The sequence below is a fragment of the Barbus barbus genome (genome assembly GCF_936440315.1).
Source record: "Barbus barbus genome assembly, chromosome: 8".
Taxonomy (NCBI): domain Eukaryota; kingdom Metazoa; phylum Chordata; class Actinopteri; order Cypriniformes; family Cyprinidae; genus Barbus; species Barbus barbus.
In genome coordinates this window covers 21,475,566-21,500,718 of record NC_136736.1, presented here as the reverse complement: position 1 = coordinate 21,500,718, position 25,153 = coordinate 21,475,566, and the positions used below count along the sequence as shown (strand labels likewise).

The 25,153-nt window shown below is 37.3% G+C and overlaps 1 protein-coding gene across 1 annotated transcript in view; it reads left to right on the top strand.

Moving 5' to 3' along the window:
- The first annotated feature begins 18,508 nt into the window (after positions 1–18,508).
- The window catches only part of LOC306874160 (multiple PDZ domain protein-like), a 45,436-nt gene continuing 38,791 nt past the window's right edge, over positions 18,509–25,153 (top strand). The window contains exons 1-5 of the mRNA XM_079423985.1: positions 18,509–18,732; positions 18,919–18,970; positions 19,249–19,418; positions 24,289–24,489; positions 24,980–25,116. Of these exons, the coding sequence (XP_079280111.1) occupies positions 18,958–18,970; positions 19,249–19,418; positions 24,289–24,489; positions 24,980–25,116 (521 nt within the window). The 5' untranslated portion in view covers positions 18,509–18,732; positions 18,919–18,957. The remainder of the gene's footprint in view (positions 18,733–18,918; positions 18,971–19,248; positions 19,419–24,288; positions 24,490–24,979; positions 25,117–25,153) is intronic.

Here is a 25,153-nt window from a genome sequence, read left to right as displayed (position 1 = left end):
GCAATGCTACGCTAAATTATGCATTCCACATGCACACACACACACACACAATCACTATCCTAGCACTTAACAAAGACACTTTAAATATGAGTCGAAATCTGCAAGAGTTACTATGTATAGCAGGTTGTGTTGAACATATGGAAGACATAGCAGACTATAAAACAGCATATGGTGCTTACAACAGGCATTATGGAGCTAGAGCTAGCTTTTAGTATCGAATGTGCTCTGTTTGTTTTACATACTCCCTCTGTTCGTCTCTAATCAGGTTGTTTTTCTGTTGGTGAGCAGTTATTGTTAATAGTGTGTCACTCCCTCCTGGAATTAAACAAGTCCAAATGCAGTTCTACCCAAGAGCCCTGCTACTAACAGCAAATACTCTCATAGTCCCTCAGCAGGGAGTGTGTTTGTGTGTTTAAGTGTGAACTTGACTTTATGTACTCCGTGTCAGAATGGACGCTTGTCTTGGAAAGCTCAACTCCAATTCTGCGGGGTTTCGCTTATCAACGGCTGAAAACCGCTGGGATTTGGGGAAAAAAAATTTAGAAAAGGGAAGTGAATTACCAAAGTATGACGCGTGCAAGTGGACATTTAAGATGGTTATACAATTAAACACTGCAACGCAGTCATGAGAAAGCACATTCAAGTTTACGCACACACTCTATAGTCTGTCTCCACTTTTTGTCTCAAAGGAATGGCAGTCGCCCGGACTCATTGTTTTACTAGTGTGTGTGTGTCTGTATTGTTTTGGGCACAAAAGCTTCTGCACCCCAGGCAGAGACGACTAATGGAACACAATAGGACTACTTTAGCATTTAGCTCAGTGGCCTGTGAAGACAGAGGTCCTGATAGCCCTTGTGAGTGTGTATGTGTGTTTACGAAGTTGGAAACACCTGCCACTGGTTTGACAGTGAAAGATGCATCCTGCCTTTCAGATGCCATTTTCTCACTCAGAAACACACATTTACTCAGTTTCCATTGGTTTGACAGCATAGCAAACAGCAAGTTATAAAACTAAAATGTCAAATGATACACACATCAGCACCATGTAGCATAAACTGTAAAAATGGCAACATGCAGCTATTATCTCAAGGAGCTATTTCTAATGGATCTAACTGTTAACAAAAATGTAGAGGTTCATTTAGATTTCGCCACATAGAGCACTTTTAGGTTACATGACAAAAAACGTAAATGTTTGCATTACATGATTATCCTTTGAGTTAAATATTTGTATTGCGTTTCCATGTAAATCTTTTATTATCTGTGAATTTTTATACAATTTTTATTTTTTATATAAAGATTGTATTGTTTTGCTGTTAGAAAACTCTCTCCTATGCAAGTTTCATGTGCAGAGATAACTAGAAGTAAACCGCTCATAGGCTGGTTTCTCCAAAGAGTGCCAACACTGAGACCTTTTCAAGGCTCTGAGTCCTTTTCAAAACATGTCAATTGTTGCCATTGGTGTGATTTTGGATTAGAACTACTTATTTTATGAGCAAAACCTTCACCACAGGCCCCTCGACAGAAATTGCGACTGATTTCCAAGGCCCCACTTTGCATCGAGTTCAGTCCAGTCCAGTCCAGAAAACAATCAATATCTGGAACTCAATAGTGGCGCAGAAATTACACACTTCACCTTTAAAGTCGACACGAAATGGAAATTCACCATATCTATTATCTATATGGATTTTATTGTGAACCATTTAGATATTTGTTTTCATTACATCATACTTTTTAATCAAAATATCATCACAGATTTTTCTCTGGTGACATATGCCGGACTTCTCCGATCATTTAGTCCACTTAAATCCATCCCTTTCTACAATCGACTGCAAGCTCAAATTCAGATATGCCTCAATCTAATTAACAACTGATGAATCGAAGCAAGACACTGCACTACTGTTTTTTTTTTCTTTTTTGATAATCCATTTCACTGATGTACATCACAATAAGAAAGAAAAGATCTGTCACTGTTACAAAGCAACTTCAAACCAAATCAATCTGATGCGGCTTATCAGATACAGAATTATTTCTCTGACATTAAAATGCAACTCTTTAAGCCATAGTTGGGATGAGGGATAAAATGCATTTCTAAAACAGCATTGGTACATTCCATTTGACCAAAAGTGCCTTTTAAATTGGATTTCACAGAGTATTTCACCATATTCCATGAGATTCCAATTCAAAGAAAACAAACACATTTGCAGGGTCCTGCGGATGGCATAGGGAATAAGGGAACATCGATACATCCTTTTACAGGAAGTGAAAAAATTTACCCACCAGTCATTGTGCATCACTCCAGCATTTAAAGAAGTTTGAATTTGAGGAGTTGAGGCTACAATGTTATATTGAGTTTAATTAGTCCCAACTACAGATTTTACATTATTATATATTATTCAAAGTTATAAAGTGCATGAGTGTCAACTGTTACAATGCACATTATAGTTAAATGTGTATTACACAAGCGTATGGTAATTTATAGTTTATTATGTCATTATACCTCAAACTTCTGTAATACGCACAGCTGAAGTTTTCTCGGTATGTTGATGATGTTGCATGCATACTGTAAAAAAAAATGTACGTAGTGTCCGTGACGTCACCCGTAGGTTTCTGAAGAGCATTTTTGAAGCTCAATGTGGGCGGAGACGGAAGTCGCCATCTTGACTGTGCCTCACTCTCAGATAATCGAAAATGGGCAAAAAGGCGGGATGGGGGTGGAGCTGGTTCCTGAAACCACGCCCGACAAGCGTGACAGTGGTGACAGCAGTGGCCACGCCCTTAATTATGCAGAACTTTAAGGCTTGATATGATTTAAATGGATGAGTAATAAAAAAAATCACCCCCCTCACAGTTGTCATGAAGGGCAAAATTAGCTATATAGACCAAAATCATTTTTTGAACCAGGGTGTAAAAACATGTTTTTTTCTGCGGTAAAGGCATTTTTTGTGTGGCATTGTAACATGGGGAGTCTATGGGATTGACTCCCTTTTGCAGCCAGCCTCTAGCGGCCAGTCGATGAACTGCAGTTTAAGACACTTCCGCCGTGTTGGTTTCAAGAGAGCGAGCGGGAGGTTGCCGCTTGGTTGCATGGTGTTCCAAATAAACACATTTTGTCAAGTGAAGGGAACTTGGTATAGGGAGCAGTGAACACGGCATAGGGACCCTGATAATTGGTATGCAGCTCATGTTAAAACGTCAGACTTTTAGAAAAGTCTTTAGGGGCCAGCTGCATAAACTGCTTAGACTAGTCTTAAAAGGATAGTTCACCCCAAAATGAAAATTATGTCATTAATTACTCACCCTCATGTCATTCCAAACCTGTAAGACCTTCATTCATCTTCGGAACACAAATTAAGATACTTTTGATGAAATCGGAGAGCTATCTGATCCTCCATAGACAGCAACACAACTGAAATGTTCCCAGGTCCAGAAATGTAGTAAATACATCGTTAAACTGTCCATGTGACATCAGTGGCTCAACTTCGGTTTTGCGAGGCTACAAGAATACTTTTTTTTTGCGCAAGGAAAACAAAAATAACAATTTACTCAACCGTTCTTCTCCCCCGGGTTACGTCTTCCACCATTTTGGAGAGTACCCAAGACCGTATTTGACGTAATCAGCGTTGTTTACGTTCGGGTGGAAAGTGCGCGCATGAAGGAAAGCTGCGTAATAAGCATTGTTTACGCTTAGGCGAAAGCGTGCGTATGCATTGTGATACTCTCTAAAATGCCAGATGACTTAACTCGGGGGAGAAGAATGGTTGAGTAAATTGTTATTTTTGTTTTCTTTGCGCAAAAAAAAAGTATTCTTGTAGCGTCGCAAAACTGAAGTTGAGCCACTGATGTCACATGGACAGTTTAACGATGTATTTACTAATGTTTCTGGACCTGGGAACATTTCAGTTGTGTTGCTGTCTATGGAGGATCAGATAGCTCTCCGATTTCATCAAAAATATCTTAATTTGTGTTCTGAAGATGAACGCAGGTCTTACAGGTTTGGAACGACATGAGGGTGAGTAATTAATTATATAATTTTCATTTTGGGGTGAACTAACCCTTTAAACATTTAGTCATCTAATTTGTTGTCTTAAAGACTGGTCAGATATTTTTTAAAGTAAAATGGTAGATTGGCCCAGTTTGAATCATAAAAGTAAGACTAATTACCTCCTGGCTAACTGATAGTTGATCATACTAGTCCTTAAGACACAGTCTTAACATAGTGGCTATGTTTATGCAACTGGCCCCAGATCTGTGCATTCTGCTCCATTTTGCACTCGGTCTATCTGTTTTTAAACGCAGGAATGCATCTTATATAAACTCACATCGGATCTGGGTCAGGTGAAACTGAAACCAGCCTAATTATACAAGGCTTCCTTAAGAACACTAGTCGTTCAGGCAACAGACTAGTCGATCGTGAAAATATGTTGTTTTAGCAGAGCACTAATTGCAGTGCAGTTCCCCTTTGAGCAGTCCGGTGTGAAGTGTCTTGCTCAAGGGCACTGCGCTAACAGAGCAGGTCTGCGATCTTTCTAACTCTCCTTTCCTGTGTCACTAATTCCCTGGATTGAACCTTCAATCTTTTGTTACCAGCTCTGATCTTTACCCATTATCCCACCACCACTCCAGAGGGAGGAAACGTGAAAACATGAAAGCCTGCAGATCAAGTCATTGTAAAACACTGCACTGAACGTGGGCGGATGCTGATTCAAGGTTTTTTAGAGCGCTACACTATCTTCCCGTTTAAAAACGGTCACTTAGGAAGACATCCATTTGTTGTACACCCGAGTGTTTACAGGTCTATAGAGCCAGGTTTGAAAAAAAAAACAGTTATTACATATACACACAGCAGTCTGAAGTGCAATTTGATCTGGGAATCTACGATTTGGAGACTGTTTTTCAGGAGTTTAACAATAATCTCAATAGAATGAACTCTACACATCCATCTGAGTTACTCGCCACAGAGAGACTAAACTTGAGCCAGACTTAAATAAATCAGGCTGAACTGTGTCAGCCACAGGATATAAGTTAATGTTACTTGTCGTGTGTCCGTGTGTGCGTTCATGATATACGCTACAGCAGTGCATCCAGTTCCCTCATGCGTAAAATTAAAGAGTCATATCCTGGAAGCAGCATAAACGTGACACATTCATACGAGCACACACACACACACACACTCCTGACACGGCAGAACTAATGGGGGCGTCGGTCCATTGGTAACCAGTCAGCTGTGTGTAACAGCGATGATAAGGCCAAGACACCTTGATTTCACTGCTTCATTATGTCACACATAATACCTGACCTTCAATATGTTGCAAATGGACACACACAAACAGATAATACACCACAGACGGCCAATTGGGATACTATGGATGGGACCACAAGGGTCAATGACATAATGCTTATCTGTTGTATATATATATACACAGACATATTAAAATGCAGTTCTTACATGACATACAGAATATACCACTTCTGTTATGACAATGTTTTTAATTTTAAAAACATTTTAAAATTCATTTTGATATTTTTTGGGTAGTCAAGAAATTTACTAAAAGAATAAAATTCTGGAAAAGAAAACAATTTAATGTAGTTTGGCATAAACTTTTGTTATTATTTGTTGGGGGAATGTTTTAACAAAACTGTCCACAAAATCAATGTGGTGCGACAAACATCCAGGAAAAAATTAAACAGGAAATGATATTAGACCTTTTATGACAAAAAATGTTAGTTCAGGTTAAAATGTCACACGGTGCAAGTGTTCAAAATGCTATATTTATTTAAAATCATGTTTTCAGAATTACTGATAATTACTAATTATTAAGAATCAATTAAAATTAATCAATTGCTTAAAATATATTTTAAAACATTTGTAATCATTCTGATAATTACTCAAATGTTATTTTTATAGTCATAAAATTTTTATTTTTGTTGAAAATAATATAGAAGTTTCTTAAATTCTGTGAAATTAACATTATTACAAAATATATTTTTAGATGTGTTTTAGCGGGATTTAATTTTTATTTTTTCTTAACATACACACTTATATACATATCAAACTTAAGCTTTTTAACAGCAAGTTACAGAAATATAAACAATTCTCATGGTTGAAATCTCAGTTCCCACAAACAATATAACACTGTGCTATAGATTTGAGCGATGATGATGAACTGTTAATGGAGGCCAAAAACAACATATCATAGGAGCGAAAAGGGGCACACACACACACACACACACACACACTGGAAGAGTGTATTCCTCATTCACTGGTTTAATGGCTAATTAGGCAAAAAGCTGGAAGAGGATGAATCTCTCGGCCAAGCAGATTCCTCTTTTCCATTTCTCTCTGGCTCAATAAAACAATGTAATGGATGCTATCTCACTCTCTTGTGTTTTTTCTTCTTCCCTGTATATAGAAAACTAGAAGAGCAGCAGTTATTTAAGATTCAAACACAGGTATAACAGATGGCTACCAGAAAGAGAAAAAAAGCACACATAGAGAATGTGAGAGAAGGAGAGAGAGAATGAATATGACAGAGTTGGTACCTTCCAGTAAGCTGGTCTCTAAGGACAGCCAAATCCACTGCTTAGTGACGTTTAAATTAACAACAGCACTTAATATACCATCCAATGTCACTCACATCAATGTGCAAGTTCACATGCACTCTTTTTAAATGTGTGTGATTCTGTTCACGTTTCGAGTGCTCAAAATAGACATTCGAGTGCTCAAAATTGACAGATGGTTTGACAAGGTAATAGCACTTGCATGTTGTTGCTCTTTTGCTGGTTTTGATTGCTTCTAATGTCCTCATTTGTACAGGTGCTGGTCATAAAATTAGAATATCATGAAAAAGTTGACTGATATATTTCAAATGTTTATTTCCTTTAATGTTAATGATTATAACTGACAACTAATGAAAGTCCCAAATTCAGTATCTCAGAAAATTTGAATATTGTGAAAATGTTCAATATTGAAGACACCTGGTGCCACACTCTAATCAGCTAATTAACTCAAAACACCTGCAAAAGCCTTTAAATGGTCTCTCAGTCTAGTTCTGTAGGCTACACAATCATGGGGAAGACTGCTGACTTGACAGTTGTCCAAAAGACGATCATTGACACCTTGCACAAGGAGGGCAAGACACAAAAGGTCATTGCTAAAGAGGCTGGCTGTTCACAGAGCTCTGTGTCCAAGCACATTAATAGAGAGGCGAAGGGAAGGACAAGATGTGGTAGAAAAAAGTGTACAAGCAATAGGGATAACCGCACCCTGGAGAGGATTGTGAAACAAAACCCATTAAAAAATGTGGGGGAGATTCACAAAGAGTGGACTGCAGCTGGAGTCCGTGCTTCAAGAACCACCACGCACAGACGTATGCAAGACATGGGTTTCTGCTGTCGCATTCCTTGTGTCAAGCCCCTCTTGAACAAGAGACAGCGTCAGAAGCGTCTTGACTGGACTGCTGCTGAGTGGTCCAAAGTTATGTTCTCTGATGAAAGTAAATTTTGCATTTCCTTTGGAAATCAAGGTCCCAGAGTCTGGAGGAAGAGAGGAGAGGCACATAATTCACGTTGCTTGAGGTCCAGTGTAAAGTCATTGATGGTTTGGGGTGCCATGTCATCTGCTGGCATTGGTCCATTGTGTTTTCTGAGGTCCAAGGTCAACGCAGCTGTCTACCAGGACGTTTTAGAGCACTTCATGCTTCCTGCTGCTGACCAACTTTATGGAGATGCAGATTTAATTTTCTAACAGGACTTGGCACCTGCACACACTGCCAAAGCTACCAGTACCTGGTTTAAGGATCATGGTATCCCTGTTCTTGATTGGCCAGCAAACTCGCCTGACCTTAACCCCATAGAAAACCTATGGGGTATTGTGAGGAGGAAGATGCAATACGCCAGACCCAACAATTCAGAAGAGCTGAAGGCCACTATCAGAGCAACATGGGCCCTCATAACACCTGAGCAGTGCCACAGACTGATCGACTCCATGCCACGCCGCATTGCTGCAGTAATCCAGGCCAAAGGAGCCCCAACTAAATATTGAGTGCTGTACATGCTCATACTTTTCAGTTGGCCAACATTTCTAAAAATCTTTTTTTTTGCATTGGTCTTAATTGATATTCTAATTTTCTGAGATACTGAATTTGGGACTTTCATTAGTTGTCAGTTATAATCATCAAAATTAAAGGAAATAAATATTTGAAATATATCAGTCTGTGTGTAATGAATGAATCTAATATACAAGTTTCACTTTTTGAATGGTATTACTGAAACAACTTTTTCATGATATTCTAATTTTATGACCAGCACCTGTAAGTCGCTAAATGATTAAATGTACATGTAAATGTAACTTTGCTTGAAAATACACCAATCTGTTTTGTAAATGCATGCTATACCTCTTTTTCTGAAAAATTCATCCATGTTTAATTATTTTTTTATTTAGTTTGATATCACAATACAAACAAATATCTGTTACTTGTTCCCTTACATTTTGGATAATTCCAAAGAAAGATGTAAGCATGATGTTTAGGAACAGCTGATCCAAAAATAAAAATTATTACTCCCTTTCAGATTGTTCCAAACTGAAATTTAGTTTAATGTTCACTCAGATTTTTTTCCATACAATGAAAGTGAAAAGAGAAAAGAGCTGTTGAGCTCCAAAGCTACAAAAAGAATAAGGGACTCATAACAGTGCTCCAGATCTCATTAACATATTCAAATCTGGTGCATTATGCCATTTAACATCATTAACATCAAGCCCTGCACTTTGTGTTTTGACATGCCGTATTTGAATATACGCAAGCTCAAATAAATTTTCTATAAATAAACTCTGAAATTTCAGTCTGCTCCTCATACAAGCTATCATATTATTTCAGAAGATTTGCAAATTCATACAGGCAAGTTATTGTTATTTCAGAGATACATTGCAAGAGGGACAATGAGGATGCTTTTTTTTTTTTACACAGATATTTGAATTTTTTAACTGTCAAAGTGCATCTCATGGGACTGGTCACATTGCTCCCTATTTACTTTCATTGAATGGAAAAGAGCATCTGTCAAAATATGTCCTTTTGTATTTAAAGACAGAAAGAATTTCACTCGACTATATATATGTATATTTATATATATATATATATACACAAACACACACACACAAACTAAAACATTTCATGTGATTCATATTTGTCAGTCACACATAATAGGAAACACTCACAAAAATCATGGCATATTTATATTTATTACCTATTTGCATCTATTTGGTTTTAATTAAATGGTCATATTTTCAAAATGCATTTATTCAAATTGCGAATAGTGAAAATGAAATGAAATCAAATGAAATTTATTTTGTTAAAAAATATGAACATAGTTAAAATATGGCGAGTTGAGGGAAAACTGGGTAATCCTGGATGAAATTGTTTTACGCAATTCAAATACATAAATCTTAAATGTAGGCCTAAATATTTTTTAAGAAAGAAAGAAAGAAAGAAAGAAAGAAAGAAAGAAAGAAAGAAAGAAAGAAAGAAAGAAAGAAAGAAAGAAAGAAATTCATGCCAGTTTGGACTAAATTGCGAGGATAATGTAATGAGTAAATGATGACAGAGTTTTCCTTTTTGAATGCAGTATCCCTTTAAATTGTTGCCACACTATAAGGTAAATCCCCACAGGGAGCAGATGCATGCTGTAAATTGTTTTGTGGTGAATGAACAATAAATGTTTAGAAAAAATATACACCAACCAATCAAGAGCACTTTGGACAAAAAGCACCCATTGCTAAGCTAAACACTTTGAGCTATTTTTTCACTCTTGAAATAGCACACATTGTCCAAAAGCTGAAATAGGAAACAACTGGAGGTTGAAGTTTCCTGTGATATTCATTACTGATCAACGCTGTCATTTACTTTACAATGAACCATGCCAACACAGCCAGGAGCAATCGATGCATGAAGCAATCAAACTTCAGGGTGATCAATCAATCACAGAGCTGCTTTATCTCAGAGGCTGCTTTACTCTCCCTGAACTTGTCACTACAGCAGACCTAAGGGTAGTCTAGAGACCGGCAGACATTAGGATTTAACATTACTGTCATGCTGAGCTACACTTGGAAGGAGACTCGCATGTAAAACAGTTGTTGAAATGCTCAGTACTTTTGATTCATAGCACCATTAACTTATCCTTTGCTGTCAAGGTCGTGCGTTCGATTCCCAGGGAAGTGCAAACTGATAAAACACGTACTAAATATTTAAATGTAATGTAATTGCATTAAAATCTATAAAACGATCTCTAGTTTTTGCAGTTAGTTGCCTGCAAAATGGCATATCTATGGCCTCTTAAGCTGTGGGCAAGGGCATAAAGGATGAGTCATTTCTCACAACGGTTTCACTGTGCAAAACGACAACGCATTAAAGGAAGCATGATGATAATGGGCAAATTTTACAAGCAAATTTTCCATTCATGCAAATCTGTGCCACAACAATCCCACAGGTGTGCCTCTCTACTACATCTCTATTATTCTACAGTCTTTACTGACTCCAGCTCATGTAACTTTATCAGATGCTTGTTAGCTAGAATGAGTGTTTGATGATTAAGTCACAAATAAGAGAAAACTGGTGAATATTTATTAAATACATACAAATGGCAATTCATGCGATGCAGACAAAACTGTTTTTTTTCTGATTGTAACAACGGCATGTAATAACAGGCCTACATTTGCCTTGTCACGCTGTAGTGTTCATGGGATTGAGGGACTCCATTAAAACACATTACAGTGAGAAAGCTGTGGGTTTTTTTGAAGCTGTGTATTTCTGCTCCTACTTTTGCTTGAAGCACTTGACATCTGTGACTCATAGCATGCTCTGAACATGTTAGCGTGCACATATGTGAAAGACCTCACACAACACACACATACATAAGCATGCGCAAAACAGCATATTTTCAAACCCAACTAGTCGGTGGATTGTCTGAATGACAAGACCACTTAAAAAAACACTGTATAATTATGGGTCCAAAAGACTGATCAAACGCATTTCTTAACATTCACACAGGATGTGTTTTTGTGTTTGAATACAGCTTTGTGCAGCTGAATGGAAAAGACATCAAGCATTTTTAAAAGTTGAACTGTTTTTCATTTGACACAGTGTATTGAAAACAGACAGTGCGACCAGTGTTACAGATCAACTGATTCTTACGAGGTGGTTCTTTTTAGTGAATCATACAGTAGTTTGACTCTCAAAAAAAACGTCTTAAGCAAATTATTTTAGTGAATCAAAAAAAAAAAACAGCATGTCTGGTTCAGTCCAGAACAACAACTACTTAAATGAGTTTGTTATTTTTAGTGAATTAAACATACACAACTTACAACTGAGAAGGCTGTGCAGTGAATGACTGGTTGTGCATATTACAATGTGTAGTTAAAGATGCACATTACAAATTTTGTCAGTAGTATTTTACAAACAAAATAAAATAATTAACATTAATATCTTGTTGGTTTAGCATTTAATATGTAGTGCTTACTATGACAATTATTAGATTGCATTTATGGTGCCTTTAAAAAGACCATTAAAAGCTATTAAAAGTCTGTATAAACAGACCTTTTATTAATGATCTCATCATTTGGCAATGATTTTTTTTTTGGGTATACAAGCACTAAAAAGATTCTCAACGGAAACATTAAAACAATAATGAAACCAAAAGCAGAATATTGAAACCTACTAGTCGATTAACGATGTTGGTTATTTTTCAACCACTCTTTAAAATATTGAAAATACTAAAAATATTGCAACACACATACTTTTCCACTTTTTCTGGCACACACTTATGACACTATACCGCAATAATTCTCTCATCACTTAAGCCTACTAAAAACATTTTAACCTTGCAAATGAATGAAAATAAAAGCATAAACACACTTGCACATATTGGATCATTGTTCTCAATTTCCTGTTGGGACTGAAATAATCAAAGCCCTTCAGAAGTCGATTCCAAATCCCATCGATATTGTTTGGTGACCTCCTTATTCAATTAGATTCTAACACACACACACACACACACACACACTTCCTACTTTTAAACATGGCCTACACAGCAGCTCTCAGTTCTTGCTCTGAGTGTGTATAAATTGGATGAATTTGAAAGTGAAAAGGAGAGAGAGAGAGAGAAAGAGATCGAGATGAGGAAGCTGTATTATTCATGTGAATCACTATTTTAGTTTGAAGGACATTCAAAGAATGAGAAGAGGAGCATTTGCTCGAACACTGCTGCAAACACATGCACTCAATGTGCTTTGAGCAGCTGCTACATGTCTACTCTTGTATTGTTCTACAGCAGTATGATGAACTGGATTATATTTGTTTATATTTGAACGGCTGTGAATGCACACATGGACTTTCTTTCACAGATCTATGGCATCAGGATGCTGTCACAAAACACTCCTGTTTGTATACTCATGCAATCAAACCCATAACACAAAGCGAGAGGCATCCTCCATGCTGTGCTTGTCACCTTTTGATGATGAAAGCATCTGTCGGAGCATGTGTCCCACCGGCCTCGGTTTGATAATGAACGAGTGTTGCAAATTACACACTGACCCATGCGGTGACATTCAAAAAATATACCAACAAACATAAACCCTAAACTATTTTGTTTTAAGAATGTGTTCGTAATTTTCCCAGAATTTTATGACAATGTTATTTACAATCTGTCCAGTTTTTTTTGTTGTTGTTTTTTTTATAGTACTTTCATCATTTACTCGCTCTCATGTTTTTGCATCATGTATGACCGTCTTTCATTATATGGACAAAAAAAAACTAAAAACACTGAGACATTTCTTAAAATATCTTCGTTAATGTTTACTCAAGAAAGAAAGTCATTCGGAATGACATGAGGGTGAGTGAAAGATGACAGGATGTTTATTTTTGAGTGACCTACTCCTTTAAGAATGTCCTTGGTTATATGAAGGTTATGAAAATATTAACAGAATGTTAAGCACACATCATAAATACATTTTATAACGCAATAGCGTGAATCTGTTTGGCCGACCAACACTCTTAAAAATAAAGGTGCTTAAAAGGTTCTTCACAGCGATGCCATAGAAGAACCATTTTTGGTTCCACAAAGAACCATTCAGTCAAAGGTTCTTTAAAGAACCACCTCTTTCTTACCTTTTTATAATCCTAAGAACCTTCTTTCGCCACAAAGAAACATTTGTGAAACAGAAAGGTTCTTCTGATGTTAAAGGTTCTTTATGGAACCATTTAGACAAAAAAGGTTCTTCTATGGTATTGTGAAACCCTTTTATTTTTTAGAGTGAAGCGTGGACGGGCAGTGTTCTAAATATCATTTTATTTGCTTATCCATTTGGTGATGTTAGTGGTGCAGGATTTACACACTTCAACTTGAAGACACTAAGATTGGAAATACAAAACACCCCCATCAAGGCAAGCAGAGCAAACCAAAAAAACCAATCTGAAAAATACAGCTCCACCCTGCATGTTAACTCTCTACGAAATTCAGCACACCACCCACTGACAAAACAAAAGAACACAGGGAACATCATGACAGAAAACAGAAATTCAAACGAATCTAAAGTTGTCTCATTTATACAAAGAAAACCACGAGCACCAACACATAGCTGTGCAAACTATACATTTCATAAATGATCTTTCACTTAACTGGCATCAGCAAAGTGTTTTAAATTGACCTGTTATCTTGCATTAAATGTCAAACACTATCAAATATCCTAAAATAAGTCAACTATTTCTTGCTTTTTGAAGAGCAAGTTGGAAGTAAACTGCAAGTGTCATCACATAATTGAGCAAAATGCAGCAAAATCAAATCTTAAAGGAACTGTTCTCCTAAAAAAACATGCAAATTCTGTCCTCGTTTACTCACTGTCATGATGTTCCAAAACTGTTTAACTTTCTATCTCCTGTGGAACACAAAAAGAGATGTTATGCACATATAAGGGACTGACAGCTTCAGTCACCGTTCACTTTCATTGCATCTTTTTTCCATAAAATGAAAGAGAACTGAAGCTGTCATCCAGCCTAAGATATCCTTTGGTGTTTCACCGAAGAAAGAACATCATACGGATTTGAAATGACATGAGGGTGAGTAAATAATGACAGAAGTCTCTTTTTGCTAAATGTAGATTTAGAACGGAAATGTATTTCAAGTGAACAACTTTTACTTCTGCCTGCCTATAACAAATCCTCTGATAGAAAAATAGAAGATCTAATAATAACTCTAAGTTTAAGTTTTGAGTTTGACTGCAGGGGACCAAGCCTGGAATCAAATCTCTATTTTTATATCATAGAGCAATTATACACAAATCATACAGAATATGCACAATCCTCCCACCAAAACAGACCACTAACCCTATTTTTTCAAAGGCCTGTGATTTTGATCCGGCCTGGGTGAATATGCCTGTAAAGTAATTAGTCAGTTCTTCCTGTCTGTCTTGTTCTATTCTAAGCCAGATATGCATGGTGACTATGCTGCAATCAGTGGAACACAGGGACTGATCTTTTCCTCCCAAAATGGGTCATCCACATAAGGTAAACAATCACTTAACATCTATAAGTGAGTTGACTAGTTATTATTTAAGCAATCTTTATTGACAAATGACAAACAGTCCTGTATGATTGGTTATATCATATATATGATGATCCAGCATGTACTGCAATTTTCATGACATCAGGGTGACATGAATAGCAGATGTGTCTTTATTACTCAATGAATCAAGGTCATATGATCTCTGTACAGATCTGACGGTGTTTAGTTGCATGAATCGCTGTTGATGTTTCCAGTGCTGTTTATTTTGAAGATGCTCTGCTCTTTTTCTTCTGAATTATCTCATACCAACGCATATCCTGTTTACACACAAACACACACATGCATTTATACACAGAGAAAGCACTAAGTCGAACGAGGCGTTGACAATCTTCTCCTTTTATAAAGGCTAAAGGGAAGCTGTGAATATAGGCCATCAATATAACGTTATTCGCGACACGCTGCCTCCATCCTGCGTGTAATAAACAAATTAAGCTATCGTTTCGTTATGTCAAGAGCTGAAGACAGCGACTTGGACACTCAAACACACGCGCGCGCGCGCACCGACGCCCATTAAAACACCACGCACGACACACGGCAAATAGCATCCTGTGTCCAAAGCCCCTCACACACACACACACACACAAACGACATAATTCAGCAGTAGGATATGGAGTGTTTGAGCAGTGTACACTAACAGCATCTCGCTGCCACTGCCATTATTGATGTATTGGCCCTTAAGAAATAACGTCACCTCTTTTAAAAGCATTGACTCACCGCATCTTATAAAGCACTGGAATAATAGTCAGCTCCGGATGTGCTCAACAGCATCGCGCTGTGTTATCTCAGAATGCTCCTTAATTCCCGTGACAGTGTGTCCGTGTGTGAAAAAAACACGCAGATGGTGTTTGGAGCTTCCGTTCCCAGATGCGCCTTTACGAGGCTAAAGAAGCACGGTGAGGAACAGGATATATCGAGTATCCTTCGTCCCCCAAACCCAATGGATCTATGGTGAACACGGGGATCAGAGCCCTGTGTTGTATCCCGATCAGTGTTTTTCTGGAATGAGAGGAAAATGCGCAGAGTGTCTCCAGCGATGGCCCAATCCGCGAGATCAGCGCCAGTGTCCGTGCAAACCGACGGCTAGGGAACGAGCGCCGAGAGAAAATGACAAGTCAATTTGGAAGCAAAGTGATGCTTGATTCAAGGATGGAGGGTGGGTGGGAGGGAAAGAGAAAGAAAGGGAGGATAAGAGAGAGGCGATTCTGGGAGGACTTGAGCACGCTCTGGTGGCCGATAGCGCGCACAGCAGTGAAGGGTCGACCTTCTATCACCCGCGGGGTCATTTACAGAAAGGGGTGCACTGTGTGTCTTCGATTTTGAAATGTTTTTTTTTCCCCCTTTAAATTTCTTTAAGCTTTTAAAACCTTAAAAGCACGTGTTTGCGTGCTGAACTGCAATGCCACCCCAAACTAGTTTTAAAAACTGTAATATAATGCTGGGATTCATCAGTGTCTAAGTAGCCTATAAAAGTAACAAGGTTTACATAGTCAAGACTTTCTAGCCAGGACACTACAGTGTATTTAAAAGATTAAAAGAAAGAAAATAATGATAGCTCTACACATGTCCAGTTTTAATAATCAGTTTAATGTACAAAATCATGGAAAAAGGGGCTGAGATTTAAGCATTTTAATATTGTTCATTGACAAACGTAATAAAATATAAGATAAAGACAAAGACGATCTCCTTATATTCAATCACAAAAGTATGGAGATTGTTTATTTATTTATTTATCTACCCCACATCATTCTAATAAGTGGTGGTAAAAAAAATAACCCAGGGATACAATTTATTGAAATAAGACAATAATATATACAATATATTGACACACACCTATACATCTATAATATACAATGGTCGCTGTGATTTTGCAAAGTAAGACATGTTCCTGGATCAACATTGTCCAAAACATAGACCTAACCCTATCCCTACCCCTAGACCTAACCCCACCCATAATTTATCCATAAAATCAGAGGGAAATTATAGTTGAATAACAAGGGTGTAGAGAAGCACCTAACTCTGGTTGTAAGGCTAAAACTGACATTTCCTGTAAACGTATCCCTGATTTCTGATTGGTTGCTTGGAATGTTGTCCCAGGATCAACAAGGATGTTGATCAAGGAACATTTTTCTGTTTTCCAAATCATGTCAAATTGAATTTCCCAATCAAATTATTTTAAAGGTGATCCAAAGAAAAAATAAGCGCCTAAATTTCAAGTGTCATCACAAAGGTCCTGAAGACAGTAGGCTATTCATTTAATGTAGCCTTGTTGAGTTTTTTAATAAATTCACAAGTTGTCATGCCATTTCTGTGTCAGAATTACGTTTAAACAGATGAGAAAAATAATTTAAAGCATTTTAGCATAAAGCTGCATAACAAAATGCACACTAAAATGAATGAGATGCTAATACTCTCTGAATTACAGTGTTAAAGTGTTCATTTACAGATATGTTGGATATATCCGCTATATGAGAGACACAAATAAATAGTTTTTATCGAATGGTCCTGCAGTTATTTAATGTTTATTCATATTGGCGTTAGCTTATAGTAATAGGGAAATATTGCATAATAGAAAATATCACATTGGCCAATTATAATTTGTGGATAAACACTAATTTAAATGTCTCTCGTGAGCAACAGTAATAAGAGCTGATGTCTCTGTTATTTCATTAAATGAGGGGGGAGAGGCCTGAACATCCATTTACATTAAACTCATGAGCATCAAAGGCGCATCGCGGACATGCGCGGTGACGGCCCGCTATCACTCTCACGCAGAGCCTGGGTTGGCTAAATAATATTGGCTGTCTCTAATGCGACTTTCGACATTTGAAAATGTTTAAAATTGACCCCCGGCTTTTAATCATCCGATGAGGCGTCCTCGAGAGGCAGTTTTTCATGAGCTGCGGGGGAAACCTGTTGATCTGAAGGTACATGTGGCTGAGTATTCATCGTTTATTGATCTTTACGGTAACGAATGAAGACTGATAGACCAGCGATAAAACATCCGAGAAACGGCATCGCAGCTGTCAGATACACCTGAACCATAAGCTCATTTTACTTGTTTTTAGCTATCGGATTTATTTTAGTAAACTGCTATTGTTGTCCGTATCTTTGAGACAGAGCCCACATGCTCTAGTAATAATGGATAACTTGTGCATTTATGAGCTATAAAATTATATATAATGGACAAGAAATATTGATCATAATGTTTTCATCTATTTTGTCCGCCTTCAGGTTTAAGTAGTGGCCCTCAACTGTCTTAAAGACGTTTTAAACAAAACACTAACTAATATATTTGTTGAGCTATACGTCTATAGCCTAATAACTTGATAAATAATAGCAGTGCAGTTTCTCTATGAACCATCCGATGCAGCCAGCGATCGAGCATCTGTTGCTATGGTTACCCCCAATTTATTTTTGTTTAGCCTAACTTTTGTGCTTACTGGAACCTTTTTTTAACCTCCTTTGATCTCTTAGCCCCGTAATAAGCATCCTGATATGTGTTATATTGAATATAATAAACATCTTCGTGTAGGCTACACTTGATCATTTATCTTTAAACAAATAAAATGCATTCCTTGCGTGTTAGGATATGACATATTTTAGGCTAAATCTTACGACCCCCTTGGAGATTTGCCGAGGCCCTCTGCTTCCGAACTACTGCTGTAGCCTATTTACATATTTATTTTCATATTTACACATATATCAGCTTCGCTCGTTTAAAATAACCCTCCTGCTTTGTTTTCCCTTAGTTTCTATTGTTGGCCACAACACCGGCCACCGCCAGGCGCTTACAGTCCTATCAGGTAGGTTGTAAGGACATCTGTCCCGGGTAATTACCGTCGTTCACAGTTTAAGTCCGTTTACAGCTGCTAAGCCTCCCCGGTAAGCGCATTACCGGCGCAAACACGAGCGCTCGCGCAAACACGATGAGCGCGTGCAGATCGCGAGAACCTCCCGTAGAGGTGCGAGACTCCAACCCAGATTACATCAGCATGAATAACAGATTACAGCAGGCGAGATATGAAGTGAACCGTCACTGCAATTCATAAAGCCTGTCATCGGTTACGGTTACTGCCAGTTTGCGTCACTCTCACTTCAGGCCAAACGGCACCGTTGCTGTCACAGGTAAGGACTGTCAGGTGTGCATGCCAGTTAGTGATTAAGATGCTGCAATCCACACAAATCTCTTTTGAGTAGGATGTGAAAGGGACAAATCTGTTTGTTTTGTTGTTTTGTGTCTTGAATATGTTCAGGAGTTTGATTGCCATTATGTCTGATGGTCCTGGCATGAATTTGCTTGTGTTGTTGCAGATGTCAAAAAAAGAGTGGTTGTAATACAGTACTCTAGAGATGAAAATGATGGGTATGTATGAAATCCTACCACAATATTATTTTTAGCCATCATGTGTCTCAATCTGTCTTCTTTCTCAGTTTATGATATTAAAATATTTGCGAGTTAACGTGCATATGTTACATGTAGCTTGTTGAACACACTCTCATGTGGGTTATGAGCTGATGCCATTGCATTTGCCCATTTTATTAATATATTTATGTGTGTGTGTGTGTGTGTGTGTGTGTGTGTGTGTGTGTGTGTGTGTGTGTGTGTGTTGTGTGTGTGTGTGTATGTGTGTGTGTGAATAGACACACAGCGTGCTTTGCTGGCAGTGGAGCGGCTGCAGGAGAGGCTGAAGAAGAGGGGAGAACTGCCTGCTGAGGAAAAACTCAGTCTGCTCAAGAGTGTCTTACAGAGTCCCCTGTTTCACCAGATACTCAACATGCAAGAGACTGGACAACAGCATGAGCAACAACAGGTCAGACATCAACATCATCACAGTGCATCACAAAAAAAGCATACACTAACACTAAAAGATGCCAAAGCATTAAGCAGTGGGCTTTACCATCTTTTTTTTTTTTAAATAAATATATTAAATTAAACTTAGTAAAGAAATGTCTCATTATCATATTATGTAAAATAAAAAATAGTTGGCTGATAGTAGTAGTTGCATAATTATTATACATTATCCAGCATGATTCTGTCATAAACATCATAACTGATCTTGTGAAATGCAGAAGTGCATTGAACAAAAGTATATTTTATGCTGATATCCAACCCCACCACCTGAAATAGAAACTTACATGCAAGTATATTTTATAAGGCATTTATACACCCAGGGAGCATCATTTTAGATATTCCCTGATGTGAACAGTGCTTTGATTCACCTCTTGCATCATCTCTGGCTCAGGGTCTATTATTAGTTGAAATATACATGATACAAGTGTTTCTTAAAGGAATATTTCAGATCACACCCAAGAGACAACATTTTTGGCATAATGGTGTCCCTCTTTGCATTAAAAAAAGAAAAAAAAATTGTGGTAAGTGATGCACTTAAAATGAAAGTGAATAGGGCCAGTCCAATAACTTTAATATGCTCGCTTTTTCAATAGTAAAGCCTCAATACATAAACAATATGCATGTTAATATAATTTTAGTGTGACAAAGCTGTTGCCACGACTATGAAACACCATTAACAATAAAGAACATTTAAAAAATTGTGGTTTAAACAGCTTTACAGTTCAAACAATAAACAGCAGAGTAGCTAAACTTATTTGAAATGAAGCTAAGAAGGTTTGTTGTCCATTATCAATAGTGCATGAAACATCGCTCACTGAGGTCACTTCCAAAATAAACAGCTTGATTGATCAAAGTGACCAATTTGGATGTTCAAATTTTGAAAATCTTGAAATAGTCATACCTGAATTAGTTGAAAAATCTACATGGAGAAATGTTTAACCTTTCACCTAGCACATATTCCTATTTAGATCATTGCATTTTGCCAGCAGAATTTTGTTGTTCAAAGAATGATACCTTATTACCTTATAAAATTATATAGACCTTATGTAGCTTTTTGTCTTCTGATTTTTGGTTTGTATTTCCACAGCAAGAAGTTAAGACCTTACAGATTTGAATGAACCACTCATTTTAAAATCTTCCCGGTCTTGTGACATTTGTTGTGACATCCGCTTCAAACATTACAATGCACATGATAACTTTCATTAACTCTACAATAAGTAAATCAATTTCACCAGCTAATTACACTTTGACAGCAATGCCATAGAAATATACAGAGCTACTGCAAAGATGTTCAAAGAAGTTCAAAGACAGCATTTCTAAAGATGACTGCGTGCTTGTTTCTCTGGCCCATAAGGTCTATACTTCACATTTCTGCTTTTACATCCTCCAAAAATGGTCCCTATTCACTTCCATTTTAAGTGTTCCATTGTAACTGTGTTTTGTTTGGTTTTTACAGAGGGGAAAGTTGACCATGTTTTTGTGGTAATAATCATTAAGCCATAAATGCTGTTAACTGTATTGGATATTCCCCTGAATATTCCTGTAAAAATAGTTAAATGCATTGAACTTCAAGTTGAGCTTGTATTTGACATTTGACTTTTACTGTGCTTAGTTGAAAACCACAGTGGCACTGGAGACTACATTTCCAGAGCATAAAGAGGTCAAAGAAGCCCAGCAGATATGAGTGGGAGGCATGAGAGGTTATTCAAGGATACTAGGTTAAAGAGTCTCAAAGGTGGTCTGGGTTCGTAGTATGTGAGCTATATGTCAAGTCAAGTCAAGTCTGCTTTATTGTCAATTCTTCCACATGTACAGCACATACATACAGAGAATTGAAATTGCGTTACCCTCAGACCCTTGGTGTAAACAGTTAACATTAAACACGTTCAAATACAGATAATACGGTTTAAACATATGTACATACAACTCTATAGCTATATGTGTGTGTGTGTGTGTGTGTGTGTGTGTGTGTGGTACAGAGTAATGATGGGAAATGATCTCTTGAAAATGGCCTGTGTTATCCCAAGCTTTCAAAAAGAGCAGCTCAGGTAATTTAGCTCCTCAGATATCATCATAAAAATGCACACACTAGATGTTGCTTTCAGATTTATTTGGTACAACCACAATTTATTGTGTTAGAATCTCCTAGAAGGCCAAAATGAGAGGAGCAGCAGAGGCCAGATGAGCAACTCCAATAAATGAAGCACTAAACTGGCTGTTTGTCATGAAAAACTGCATGTTTATGGGTTCACTAATATTCCATGAGATGTAGCTACTTCAGCAAAACTATATATCAGATAATCCTCGTGCTCATTGTGCATTGGTCAGGCCACTTGCCATGGATAATCATAAACATAAGTTGTTTATATGAGCCATTTTTAATCAAGCTTATCACTTCCTGTTTGCATTCTGTGATTTAATAGGCTTGTTTTTTCAATCACGTGTTTGGGAGCAAATGTAATGAGACCTTTAGTTACATTGGTTATACCTCAAGCACTTATTTTAAATACCTTTTTTATACACTAGTTTTTGTCGTCTTTCTGAAATAAATGTCGTCTCACCGTATCCTCAAGAGCTAGTAATGTATTCAATAAAAATATAATGTCTTCTGACTCAAATTTCATCAGAAAATAAATCAGCATGGATATTATTTTAATGCATTGAATTAAACAATTAAATTTGGTTCATAAATTATATTTGAAGCAACAGTTATTAACAAGATTAAATACCTTTTTAGCATAATACACAATGTATTCAGATGAGCATCCTAAATATAGGTTTGTATACTTGAATATTATTTGTAAGAAGAGGTCTGATTGTGGTAAGTGCTTATGTTTATCATGTGTGTGATGTATTTAGAGAGATGATTCTCTGAAAACAGCAACAAGGACCAAACTGAGGTTGTATAAGCTACTTACCTGAGCTGACCACTTAATCTGTGCTGAATAGAGAGAGAGGCCGGGGTCAATAAGTCACACACACGTTTCTGTAATGGTCAGGACTTTCCTTTGACTTTCCATTTGGACTTTTAAACTGAGCTAAGGATTTTTTTTCCTACCCCTAAACCTGACTTTAAAAAAAAAAAAACATGGTATGTTAAACCGGACCACCACACATCAAACAGAAAGTGACAGACACTCTCACGTACTCTTTCTGCAGTTAAGTCTCTTGCACTAACACTCTGAAGTCAGTTTAAATACAGTAAAACAGCTAAAAAGCACAATATTTTAAATCAAATTTAGCGATGGCCCTGGCTTGTACCCTACTAAATATTTGTGCACTGCACCAATAAACTTGAAACACTGAAATATAACCCCTCGTTTCAGCTAAATATATACTCAAGCTTTTGATCAAGTTAGAATAAACGGTTGTTTGGCAGACTGACTGAATTATAACAATGAGCTAATGCCTTGCCCGACAGACTTCAATCATTTAGACTTTTATTGCACTGTTCACATTTACACTTGTTTTTATTTTAGGAGAGACCATTATGTGAACAACTGAGCTGTTAGCAGCTCTCCAGCATGAAACAAATCTAAACACTGCATTTTCTTTGTCACGTTCTACTATCAGCTGTTTGTCTATGTATATATTTTCAGTATGTTGTGTTGAAAGTCTCTTATGCTCAACAGGGCTTCATTTAACTGATGAAAAATAAAGTTAATGAGTAATATTGTTAAATATTACAATGTAAAAGATCTGTTTTCTATCTGAATATATTTTTAAAAATTATTTATTCCTGTGACGTCAAAAATTAGTTTTCAGCATTCATTACTCAAGCCTTTATTGCCATTATTGGTGCTCAAAACTTCTGATTACAGTTGTGCTGCTTAATATTTTGAATCTTTGATGGATAGAAAGTTTAAAAGAACAGTATTTATTTGAAATAGAAATCTTTGTGACACTATAAATATCTTTTGTATAACTAACTTTAGATCAGTTTTACTGAATACCACCATTTTTAGTGGTATTGTATTTTTTATATTATATCACTTGTTTTAAAAAAATAAATGTTTGTTATTTAAATCTAAAAAAAAAAACTTTTTATGAGCATTTTTATCTATTGTGTTTCCTGTATTGTGTTTATACTCCATATATTATTACTGTTAATAGTGATAAAGTGAAATAGTGAAAAGTAAAAAGACTAAGGGCCAGATTTACTAAACAGGGCAAATTAGCGTGACAGCTCAATTTGCGGGTGATTTACTGCCAACACACAAATTAAAGAACACAGACACAACATTTACTCATTTACATATCAACAAACACAATACACCAAGCGCAGCACAAATTAGCGTTATCACAAATAAGCAGAGCTGATGCTCATCAGGTGTGGGTGATCTACTTACAACACAGGCGCAAATTAGTTTAAGACATACTTTTTTGGGGGCGTTAAATAATGGCGCAAATACCAGTAATTTGACGAGCGCAAATGTTGGTAAATCACGTAGCGTAATTCATTTTAATACTCTCCTCCCATAAATTTTGCATCTAAAAGGGAAACTCCTACAATTGCATATTCAATAAGGTCAGGCAGAAAAATAACTGTGTCCATGTCTTTTCAGTGCTAATTCGTCACTGCGCGTCTTTAGTTGGCTAAATCCTGACAGTACTATTTTAATGCCAAAAAACTGTTTGTGCTGGCGCAAGCTGTTAGTAAATCTGGCCCAAAAACTAAAGTGCACACAAATCAGTAAAGGTAAACACCATATTATTCGATAAATCTTTTCTTAATATTGTGAATTTTAATATCCCAACTTACATCCCAGTAAGGCCTTACAAAAGGCTAGTGCAACCTAGCTATATTACTCTAGCTGTGTGTTTTACAGGTTTCCCCCAGAATGCCTCCTTCTCAGTCTATGAGTGATGATGCAGATGGTGTGAGCACGTCCCACCCCGCATGCAATCTGAAGTACAGAGACTCCTACCTCTCGGCCCAGCGGCGCAATGACCGATGTCGATTCTTCAATCATGTAAATTTTGCCCCTTTCATCACAGAGGACATTTCAGTGCTGCAGTCCATGGCCCAGGTAACACCAAAATTCAGAAAACATAAACCTGAGATACATGTCCAGTACCATATTTATCATGCAAACTTTCAGAAATAATATAATTCCAACACTACATCTCCTAATGGTTAGAGAGTCGGACTCGTAATCGAAAGGTTGCGAATTCGAGCCCCCGGCCGGCAGGAATTGTAGGTGGGGGGAGGGAATGTCCAGCGCTCTCTCCACCCTCAATACCACAACTGAGGTGCCCTTGAGCAAGGCACCGAACCCCCAACTGCTCCCCGGGCGCCGCAGCATGGCTGCCCACTGCTCCGGGTGTGTGTTCACGGTGTGTGTGTGTGTGTGTGTGTGAATTTGTTCACTACTCACTGCTGTGTGTGTGCACTTGGATGGGTTAAACGCAGAGCACCAATTTCGAGTATGGGTCACCATACTTGACAATACGTCACGACTTTACTTTACTTTTAAAACCAACAGTTTGAATCCATTCTTGTATTTATTGCACTTTCAGGGTCGGACTGTGCTTAGTTTTGACCTGGAGAAGGGTGAAAGTGCTTTAGGCATCAGCATTATTGGTCTGGAGACTGAAAGCAGTGGACGTCATGGTATCTTCATACAGAAGATTCAGCCGGACTCTGTAGCATGCAGGTATAAACTGATGAGGATGCAAGTACAGAATACCAAA